Below are 12,087 nucleotides of genomic sequence, written 5' to 3' on the forward strand. Positions count from 1 at the left end.
AATTAATTAGATGGTTACTCTCTTGGTTTCTTAACCTGGGGAACATGAGCTTGAGTGGAAGAAGAAAGCACATCCTTATTTTCACTAATCTCTAGTGAAATTCAGTATTTCAATTTTAATATAAGTAACCAACCACAATAATACTAACAATTGTCACCATAGGAAATTACAGTATGTTACAAATCTTTTTATGTTACAAATGCTGCAGATATCTCAAATTATTGTCAATCCTTATTTCTGTTTAAAAATTACCATAATTATAAATTTACTTGTTTCTTTTTGGTCTTCTGTTTTAAGAAGTAGGAAGGTTCTTCAGATAATTTGCGTTAAAAATTAAAGTGTTATTTAGTAATGAAATTTTAATTTCTTGTAATGACCCAATAAAGTATAGTTTCGCTAGTTCTTTATCTTCATTTTAGTGATTCTAGATGTATATTTCAGCAATATATGTGGCCATCTTTATTGGGAGGGAGCTAGACTAAGTCACCTACAGTTTGTAAAGAGAATATTTGCACACTAAAGTTTTCAGGAACTTTTAATTTAGAAGTAAAATAAGCAACTTTAAAAGCAAAATAAATGTAGCTTTAAAAGGATAGTCTTAATACTTAAAGATATCAAGTTATCTTTTAATGCTTGATTGTTTTATTTAATGGTGTAAAATTATTATTTTTTTGTAAATACATTTTTACTACCTGGTTTTTATGTAACAAAATATTAAGTACCCTTTTTATATAGTTGCTGGATAATAAGATTCTATAATTCTTCCAAGAAAAGCAAATGATATTCCAGTGATTCAGAAATTATTCCATTAATCAGTTATATTTTAAATCTTCAAAGGATCAATTTTCAAAGCTATAAGTGATGACTTATAACGTTAGAGTAATTAATAATAGTAATTCAGTAATAAATGATATGAAACATGACTAGTTCTTAATTTTCTTAGCTTTTATCTGTGTAAGGTATATGTGACCTGTTTTTTTAAAGGAATATGGGGCATTATTTGTGTATTTATCAAAGGTTTATTGTTTGCATCAGGGTCCTGCTTTACAGCATCAAAGCCCAGATAACTTGTGTAATACTAATGGTCTTTCGGGGTTGGGAAAATGGTTTCCTTTTGTAAGTGTGTCTGACGAGTGTTACCTCTGGGAACGGTGACATCTACAAAATGTTACTGTGGACACTGCAGACCATACTTCACAGCGCTCCCTCCTGTGGATCTGCTGCTACAGGGGAATTCGGAAGTGAAAAGAAATAGATGTGGTTTAACAACGTTGGTCTCTCAGGTTAATTGAATCTACGCCAGTTAATCTACTTCTCATTACCCTTACAGGAAACTATCAGGCTTCATACAATATAAACTTAACTTGTATGAAATCCACAGCTTTGGAGAAACAGGTGGTTCAGAGTCTGTGGGTCTCACACGTTATATTTTCAAAACAGGCTGCTGTGAGGTGTCCGGGGAGGAGGTCATTCATGGATTTCTGTCACACGCTCGGTCTTCCCCCACCAGCATGCTTCCTGTGGTGTTTCTGCAGCGGAATTCACAGCCTGTTTTTCCTTATGTCACAGCAGAATGCTGCTCACAGTTTCTTCTTTTTGATGGGAAAGACGCTGAGGACGTCTCTTCTTTCTGAGTAAAGATGACTGTAGGTAAAATACATACCTATCGTGAGAAGGAAATGGTAAAAGTTAGTAAGAGTGATTAACCATTTCTTTGGAACAAACCATAGTTTTAAAATACAGTTAGAGCGCTGCCTGGGAGGCCAGGGCTCAGACTTGGCAGGAGAGATTCGCAGAAGGGAAAGTAAAGCAAACCCCTCCACCTCACCGTTTATTGAAAGGAATTCATTTTTCCCTTTAAGGGAGCTCTCCACGTCCCCTAATGTTTCACATTTGTCTTCTCTTTTGTGTATTGTTCTTATATATTTGATAGTTGTTACCTTCTAGTGATAATCACTATTCTTGGGGATTTGTGATGGTGAGAGCTGGGGAAGCTAAAATTTAATAATGGAAGTCTTTTTCCCTATTTCCTGGGAAATTGACCAAATTTTTTCAACTGTAAGTTTTTGTTACATTTTTCTTACTTGCTAGGAAAGAAACAGATAATAGATATACAGTGGGGCCTTGACTTACGAGTGTTCTGACTAACGAGTTTTTTGAGATACCAGCTGTCTCTCGGCCGATTTTTTGCATTGAGTTGACAGAGTAATTTGAGTTAACGAGCTCCTTAACGAGCTCGGTCTCAGATCGAATTAAACTCATAAGTCAAGGCCCCACTGTAAATGGAAAAATCAGAAATAGGACTGCTTATTTTGACATCTATATTTTTTTAGATACTTGTGTCTATAGTAGAAACTTCTATATTTCATATATAATATAATGCAGTTTCATTTTCTGCTAGTAAAACTGTTCTGGTTCATTTGATCTTGAAAAGAGTATTATAATTTGTAGGTGCTTTACTAACAAGGTCTAACTCATTGTGTCAGGCTTCCTCTTTGTTCTGTCCCATGTTTGTAGACCTTTCTGTTAAGGTTGATGGCAGCACAAAACAGAAACGCCACTTACCTATAAAGAGCATCATGAGATATATTTTCAGCACATATGGGAAGTAGATGGACAGGTCAAAGGGCAGCTTTGTGGAGTAAGTGCCAAATGATTCAAAGTAAGGCAGCGACTGATAGACGGCAAATGCTGTTTAAAGAAAAAAAGAAGGAATCATGGAGGTTTCTCTGCTTAGCTTGCTTTAGAAATACGTATGTATAGGTAGATGTGTCTGCACAATGGAAGGATATTTTGAATTTGATAATGACAGTTTTGTGCTGATTGCTGAATCTTTTAGCTAAAGCTACAGTTTAATATAGAAATATGCTGAATGATTAAACTGGCAAGACCATGACAGCAGTATGACTTGTTGAATTTTTGTCCATCTTATACTTGAGATAATTTACAGTGTTTCTTCAAATGGTACCTCAAAATACCTGTCCCTTTAGCCACAAGTAAGGGTGGGTGACAGATGAACAAACAGAAAATGCAGCATATGTTTTCCTCGTAGAGGAAAACAACACACCTTAGTATAGGAGAGATTCTGAAAAGTTTTGCAATAAGGTAACTGGTTTCAGAAGCAGCCCAAGATGACCTCATAAGAGGATACTAAGCTCACCCGCTCCCAAGAACACATCGAATTACACCTACATTTAGAACAATTTCTCCTGAGAGTCAGCTGAGGGCCAATTGCACAACTAGTAAGAGACCACAGAGAGAAGGTTGGGGGACAACCCAGGACTGGAGGCACCAGTTTGTTTCCCTGACTTGGACAGTGGGTGGGAGTTCTGGCCAACTTGTGGAGCTGCTGTAGCAGGTCCCCAGCCGTCCCTTTGGAGCTAGCTCCGGCAGGAACAGAAGGGTGCCATGTACAGGACAAATTAATCTAGCAAATACTGTAAGGCACTGCTACATGCAACCACTGGGCTACACATGTGTGTGGGGCTCCCCAACCCAGAGAAAGTATATAACTAAACAAGCATTAGAGAGCCCATTGGCAGGGCTGCCCTACCTGGAGAACGTGCAGAACTAGCAGGGCACTGCAGCACTAGCACATGTGCCCTACCAAAAGATGAAAAAATGTTTCCAAAATCATTCTACAAAGCCAGCATAACCGATATTAAAACCACACACACACAAATTACAAAAAATTACAGGCCAATATCCCTGATGAAATGCATACGAAAATTCTCAAAATATTAGCAAACTGAATTCAATAATAAAAAGATTATACACCATGATCAAGTAGGGTTTATACCAGGAATGAAAGGTTCAATATCACAAAAACATCAATAAAACCAAAGATAAAAGTCATATGATTATCAATAAATGCAGAAAATGAATTTGACAAAATCCAACATCCATTTATGAAAAAAAATCTCAAAGTGAGTATAGAAAGGCTATATAGGGCAAGGCCACAGCTAACATCATACATGAGTGAAAAATCTAAGATCAGAAAAAAGACAAGGATGCCCACTCTCACCACTGTTATTCAATATATATTGGAAATCCTAGTACTCTGACAAGAAAAGGAAATAAAAGGCATCCAAGTTGGAAAGGAAGAAGTAAAACTCACTATTTACAGATGACATGATGCTATAAATATAGAAAACCCTAAAGAATCCATTGAAAAATTAATAGAATGAATTAAGAAGCAGGATACAAAATGAATGTACAGAAATTTGTCATGTTTCTATACACTAATAACAATCAGAAGGAGAAATTTAAAAATCCATTTGCTAGTGATGCTCAACATCACTAGTTATAAAGGAAATGAAAATCAAAACTACAATGAGATGCCACCTCATACCTGTTAGAAATAACGAGTGTTAGAGATGGAGAAAAGGAAAATTTATACACTGCTGATGGGAATGTAAATTGGTGCAGCCACTGTGGAAAACAGTATGACAGTTCCTAAAAGAAATTGATAGCTACCTTATCAATCCCTCTTCTGGGAATCTACCTGAAATTTTTGAAAACATTTATAACCATACATACCCCTACATTCATTGTAGCATTATTCACAATAGTCAAGACAGGTAAACAACCTAAGTGTCCTTCAATGGATAATTAGATAAAGAAGATATGGTACATCTATACAATGGAATAGTATTCATTCATAAAAGGTGAAATACTACCATTTGTGACAATGATGGATCTTGAGAATATTGTGCTAAGTGAAAAGTGAGATGTAAAAATGACAGGAAATGTGATTTACTCATTTGTGGGATATAAAATAAAAAATTTTAAAAAGCCATACTCACAGATACTGATAACAGAATGGTAGTTACCAGAAGGAGGAGGGGGGGTGGGATGACAAAGAGGTTAAATGGAGTCAAATATATGGTAATGGAAGGAGGCTAGACTCGGGGGTAGGTGAGCACACAATAGAGTATACAGATGTCATAAAGTTGTACACCCAATATTTGTACAACCAAAATTTATATAAAGTTATTAATCAATGTAACCCCAATTAATTAAAAACAAAAAAAAAACAGTGTCAGCCAAAATGAGGAGACAGAGAAACTTGTTCAAAATGAAAGAACTGAAAAAAAAAAATGAAAGAACTGGACAAAACTCCAGTAAAGGTGCTAAATGAAATGGAGATGAGCATGATACCAGATAAAGAGAACGTCAACAAAGAGATAAAAAATATTTTTAAAGTACCTTTTAGAACTGAAGAAAGTAATAAGTGAAATGAAAACTAGACTAGAATAAATAAGCATCAGATTAGATGAAGCAGAGGATCAAATCAGCTACCTGAAAGACAAGGTAGTAGAACACATCCAATCAGAAGATCTAAAAGAAAGAATTTTAGAAAAAGGATAGTTTAAGGGACCTCTGGGACGACATAGAGCACATCAACATTCACATCACAGGGCGCCCAGAAGGAGAAGAGAGAGACACCAAGATTGAAAACCTACTTGAAGAAATGATGACAGAAAATTTCATTCATGTGGTGAAGGAAAAATACACACAAGTCCAGGAAGCACAAAAAGTCCCAAAGAGGCTGACACCAAGATAAATCATGATTAAAATGCCAAAGGTTAGCCCTAGCTGATTTGGTTCAGTGGATAGAGCATCAGCCTGGAGACAGAAAAGTCCTGGGTTTTAGACTCCAGTCAAGCGCACATGCCCAGGTTGCAGGCTTGATCCTTAGTAGGGGCATGCAGGAGGCAGCTGATCAATGATTCTCTCTCATCATTAATGTTTCTACCTCTCTCTCCCTCTCCCTCTCTGAAATCAATAAAAATTAACAATAAAATGCCAAAGGTTAAAGACAGAGAATCTTAACAGTATCAGGAGAAATGCAGCTAGTTATATGCAAGGGAGCTCCCATAGGAAAACTAGCAGATTTTTCAATAGACTTTTCAGGCCAGAAGGAAATAGCGTAAAACATTCAAAGTGATGAACGGGGGACAATTTACAACCAAGATTACTCTACTCAGCAAGGTTATAATTTAGAATCGAAAGAGAGAGAACGTTTTCCAGACAAGCAAAAGCTAAAGGATTTCATCACTACTAAACCAACATTACAAGAAATATTAAAGGGACTTCTTTAAGTAGAAAAGGTCAAAACTAAAAAGAAAATACAGGAAATGAAAAATCTCACTGACAAAGACAAATACTTAGTAAAGGTAGTGGATCAACCTATTATAAAGCTAGAATGAAGATTAAAGGCAAAAGTAGGAAGAATATGCACAAATACAATAATAAATTAAGGGATACACACAAACACATATAAAAGAGGTAAAAAAATGACAAAACAAATGGAGTATCAGAAAAAAAATGCCTTTTTAGAATGTGTTCTAAAAGCAACCATCAACTTAAAGCAGTGGTTCTCAACCTTGGCTGCACATTAGAATCACCTGGGAATCTTTTTAAAATCCTGATTTCTGGGCCTCATCCTCCGGAAATTCTATTTCTTTGTTATGGGTTGGGCCCACAACAATTAGTTACCAAAGAAACAGATTTCCAGAGGATGAGGCCCAGAAATAAAGGATTTTAAAAAAGATTCCCAGGTGATTCTAATGTACAGCCAAGGTTGAGAACCACTGACTTAAAGCATCCTGTTCTATATTAAGCACATGGTAACCACAAACCAAAAATCTATGAGATACACAAAAAATAGAAAAGAATCCAAACATAATACTATACAAAGTCGTAAATATATAAAAGAGAGCAGGAGAAGAAAGGAACAGAAGAACCACAAAAAAAACAAAAAATTAATAAAATGGCAATAATTACATACCTATCAATAATTAAATGTAAATTGACTAAATGCTTTAATCAAAAGACATTGGGTAGCTAAGTAGATAAAATAAGACCTACACACATGCTCCTATACCTCAGATCAAAAGACACACAGAGATAAACTAAACAAATGAAAAATGATATTTTATACAAATGGAAATTTAAAAGCTGGAATAGCAATATTTATATCAGACAAAATAGACTCAAAGGCTATAATAAGGGACAAAGAAGAACATTTTATAATGATAAACAGATCAATCCAACAAGAGAACATAACTCATAAACATCTAAACACCCAATGTAGGTGCACCTAAATATTTTATGCAGATATTGTCAGACATAAAGGGAGAGATCCACAGTAATACAGTAATAGTAGGGGATATTAGCACCCCACTTACATCAATGGATAGATAACCCAGGCAAAATCAATGAGGAAAGTGACCTGAATGAAACATTAGAATGGATGAATTTAATAGACATTTATAGGACATTTCATTCAAAAACAGCAGAATATACATTTTCAAGTGCAGTGGAACATCTAGAATAGGCCACAAAACAAGTCTCAATAAATTTAATAAGTAGAAATCCCATCAAGCATCTTCTCTGATCAAAACAGTATGAAATTAGAAATCAATTACAAGAAGAAAATTGGGGGGGAGGGGACCCACACACACGGAGGCTAAACAACATGCTACTAAATGATGAATGAGTTAACAATGAGATCAAGTAGGAAATCAAAAGGTAGCTTAAAACAAATGAGATGCAAACACAATGACCAAAAATGGAATACAGCAAAAGCAGTTTTAAAAGAGCAATTCATACATCTACCTAAAGAAACAAAAAAAATCTCAAATAATCTAACCTTAACAAAGCCCAAAATGAACAGAAGGAAGATAATAAAAATCAGAGGGGAAATAAATGAGACTAAACACACACACACACACACACACACACACACACACACACACACACACTAGAAACGATCAATGAAACCAACAGCAAGTTCTTTGAAAAGATAAATAAAATTGATAAACCTTTCACCAGACTCATCAAGAAAAAAAGAGGGCCCAAATAAAATAAAAAATGAAAGAGAAATGACAACAGAAACCACAGAAATACAAGGAATTATAAGAAAATGCTGAAAACAATTATATGCTAACAAATTAGACAACCTAGAAAACATGGATAAATTCCTATAAACACACAACCTTTCAAGACTGAATCAGGAAGAAATAGGAAATCTGAATAGACCAATTACTAATAACAAAACTGAATCACTAATAAAAATAACACACCAACAAACAAAAGTCTGGACCAGATGGCTTCACACGTGAATTCTACCAAATATTCAAAGAATAATTAATCCCTGTCCTCAAACTATTACAAAAAATTGAAGAGGAGGGAAAGCTCCCAAACTTACTTTATGAGGCCAGCATTACCCTGATATCAAAGCCAGACAAAGAACACAAAAAAGTAAAATTTCAGGCCAATATCCCTGATGACTTTAGCTGCAAAAATCCTCAACACAATGTTAGCAAATCAAATTTGGCAATACATTAAAAAGACTATACACCATGATCAAGTGGGATTTATTCCTAGGATGCAAGGCTGGTTCAGTGTCTACAAATCAATTAGCATGACACATAAACTAAATGAAGGATAAAATCATATGATCATATTGATAGATGCAGAAAAAGCATTTGACAAAATCCAACATCCAATCATGATTAAAAACTCAGCAAAGTAGGTACAGAGGAAATGTACCTCAACATAATCAAGGCCACCATATATAACAAAATATAGCTGATATCATATCAACAGTGGAAAGCTGAAAGCTTTAAGATCAGGACTAAAACAAGGATGTCCCCGTTCACCTCTTCTATTTGACACAGGATTGCAAGTCCTAGCCATACAAATCAGACAAGAAAAATAACAGGCATCCAAATTGGAAAGGAAGAAGTAAAACTCATTATTCGCACAATACCTGGTACTATATTTAGACAACTCTGAAGAATTCACCAAAAAAAACTATTAGAACTAATAAATTCAATGAAGTTGCAGGATACAAAATGAATACTCAAAAATTGATTGCATTTTATACACCAATATCAAACTAACAGAAAGAGAAATTAAGAAAACAATCCCATTTACTATTGCATCAAAAAGAATAAAATATCTAGGAATAAATTTAGCCAAGGATGTAAAAGATTTGTACTCAGAAAACGAAGACATTGCAAATAAATTGAAGAAGACACAAATGGAAGCATACACCGTGCTCATGGATAGGAATAATTAACATCGTTAAAATGTCCATATCACCCAAAGCAATCTACAGATTTTATACAATTCTTATCAAAATATCAATGACATTTTTAACATGACCAGAAGAAATAATCCTAAAATTTATATGGGACCAACAAAGACCCCAAATAGCCAAAGCAATATTGAGAAAGAACAAAGTTAAGGTATCACACTACCTGATAGCAAACTATACTATAAGGCTATAGTGATCAAACAGCATGATACCTGCACTGGCATAAAAACAGACACATAGACCAATGCAATAAAATAGCCCATAAATAAGTCTATGCTTATATGGTCAATTAGCATACAACAAAGGAGGCAAGAATTTACAACGGGATAAAGACAGTCTCTTCAATAAATGATGATGGCAACTGGACAGGCGTACAAAATTAACTAGACCACTTTCTTATATCACATACAAAAATAAAATGAATTAAAGACTTAACTATAAGTCCTGAAACCATAAAACTCCTCGAAGAAAACATAGGCAATAAACTCTTTGACACTGGCCTTAGCAATATTTTTTTAGATATGTCTTCTAGGGCAAAGACAACAAAAAGAAAAACAATAAATAGGATTAAATTAAGCTAATAAGCTTCTACATTGCAAAGGAAACCAACAAAACTAAAGGGCAACCTACTAAATGGGAGAAGATATTTGCAAATGATGTATCTGTTAAGGGTTAATACCCACAATATATAAAGACCTCATACACCTTAACATAAAAAAATAATCCATTTGTTGATGGTAGCCATTCTGGCAGGTGTGAGATGATACCTCATTGTCCTTTTAATTTGCATCTCTCTGATAAATAGTGAGTTGGAGCATTTTTTCATATGTCTCTTGTTCATCTGTATGTCCTCTTTGGAGAAGTGTCTATTTAGGTCCTCTGTCCATTGTTTAATTGGATTGTCTTCCTTTTAAGTTGTATGAGTTCTTTATATATTTTGGAAAATTAACCCCTTATCAGATGTATCATTGGCAAATATGTTCTCCCATATAGTGGGCTCTTTTTTCATTTTGTTGGTTTCTTTTGCCGTGCAGAAGCTTTTTATGTTTGTGTAATGCCATTTGTTTATTTTCTCCTTTGGTTTCCTTTGCCCTCAGAGATGTCTCAGCAATTATATTGCTAAGAGACATGTCTAAGATTTTGCTGCCTATGGTTTCTTCCAGGATTTTCATGGTTTCACAACTTATGGTGAGGATGGGGAGAAAACGAAACCCTAGTACACTGCTGGTGGGAATGCAGACAATGGAAAACAGTATGGAGTTTCTTCAAGAAATTAAAAATGGAACTGCCATTTGACCCACTGATCCCACTTCTAGGAATATATCCTAAGAAATTCAAAACACCAATCATAATGAATATATGCACCCTGATGTTCATAGCAGCACTATGTACAATAGCTAAGATCAGGAAACAGCCCAAGTGCCCATTAGTCGATGAGTGGATATAAAAGTTGTGGTACATTTACACAATGGAACACTATGCAGCAGTAAAAAAGAATGATCTCTTACCCTTTGAGACAGCATGGAGGGACCTGGAGAGTATTATGCTAAGCGAAATAAGCCAGTCAGAGAAACGTAAGTATCACATGATCTTACTCATATGTGGAATAACCAAAATAAACTGATGAACAAAATATATCCAGAGACACAGAAGCATGCCACAGATTGACAAATCTCAGAGGGAAGAGGGAGGGGGGAGGGGGGGAGAGATTAACCAAAGAATTTATATGCATGTATGCACAACCCATGGACCCAGACAATAGTGCGATCAGTGAAGGCCTGGGGTGGGGCGGGGGGGGGTAGTAAGAGATGAAGAGGAGTCATAGGGGAAATGGGGAGGGGATATCTGTAATACTTTCAACAATAAACATAATTTTTAAAAAATAAATAATTCCATTTAAAAATGGGCAGAGAACATGTATAGACACTTCTCCGAAGAGGGCATACAAATGGCTAGCAGATACATGAAATGATGCTCAACATCACTAATCATAAGGGAAATGCCAATGAAAACTCCAATGAGATACCACCTTGCACCTGTCTGACTGGCTGTTACCAAGTCAACAAACAGTTGTTGGCAAGGATGTGGAGAAAAAGAAACCCAGGTGCACTATTGGTGGGACTTCAAATTTGTGCAGCCACTATGGAAAACAGCATGGAGGCTCCTCAAAAAATTAAAAATAGACTTAATGACCCAGCAATTACACTTTCTAGTATGTATCCAAAGAAAGCCAAAACACTAATTCAAAAAGATAGATGCACCCCTATGTTCATTGCAGCAATAATTTCAATAGCCAAGATGGAAGCAACCTAGGCATCCATCAATAGACAAATGAATAAAGAAGATTTTGTACATACATATACAAGGGGATATTAGCCATAAAAAGAATGAAATCTTGCCATTTGCAACAACATGAATGGATCTAGATAGAATTATGCTAAGTCATAAGTCAGAGAAAAACAACTACTGTATGATTTCACTTACATGTGGAATCTAAAAATCAAAATAAATAAAACAGAAACAAATGCATAGATGCGCAGAACAAACTGATGCTTGCCACATGAGAGGGGAATTGGGGTGGTGAGGAGAAAAGGTGAAAAGGATTAAGAAGTATGAATTGCCAGTTATAAAAGTAGTCATGAGAATGTGATATAATACAGCATAGGGAATACATACAATAATATTGCAATAACTATGTTGCCAGATGGGTACGAGGCCTATTGTGGTGACCACTACATCTATAATAATAAAAGCGTAATATGCTAATTAGACCAGACAGCCAAACAACCTTCTGGATGTCCTTCTGGACAAAGCCGGGGCTGCAAGGGCCAAGCCTCCTGCACAAATTTCGTGCATTGAGCCTCTAGTAGGTATATAAATGTCTAACCACTACGTTATACACCTTACACAAATATATTATATGTCAACTATAATTGAACATTTTAAAAAATTTAAATGCAATACATAATCAGACCAAT

The 12,087-nt window shown here is 35.3% G+C and overlaps 1 protein-coding gene across 1 annotated transcript in view; it reads right to left on the reverse strand.

Moving 5' to 3' along the window:
• Positions 1-613: 613 nt before the first annotated feature.
• HACD4 (3-hydroxyacyl-CoA dehydratase 4) overlaps positions 614-12,087 on the reverse strand; it is a 38,836-nt gene continuing 27,362 nt past the window's right edge. The window contains exons 6-7 of the mRNA XM_023761867.1: positions 2,566-2,691; positions 614-1,663 (exon numbers count right to left, since the gene is read on the reverse strand). Coding sequence (XP_023617635.1) covers positions 1,581-1,663; positions 2,566-2,691 — 209 coding nt within the window. The 3' untranslated portion in view covers positions 614-1,580. The remainder of the gene's footprint in view (positions 1,664-2,565; positions 2,692-12,087) is intronic.

This window comes from Myotis lucifugus, unplaced genomic scaffold, assembly GCF_000147115.1.
Source record: "Myotis lucifugus unplaced genomic scaffold, Myoluc2.0 scaffold_221, whole genome shotgun sequence".
Taxonomy (NCBI): Eukaryota; Metazoa; Chordata; class Mammalia; order Chiroptera; family Vespertilionidae; genus Myotis; species Myotis lucifugus.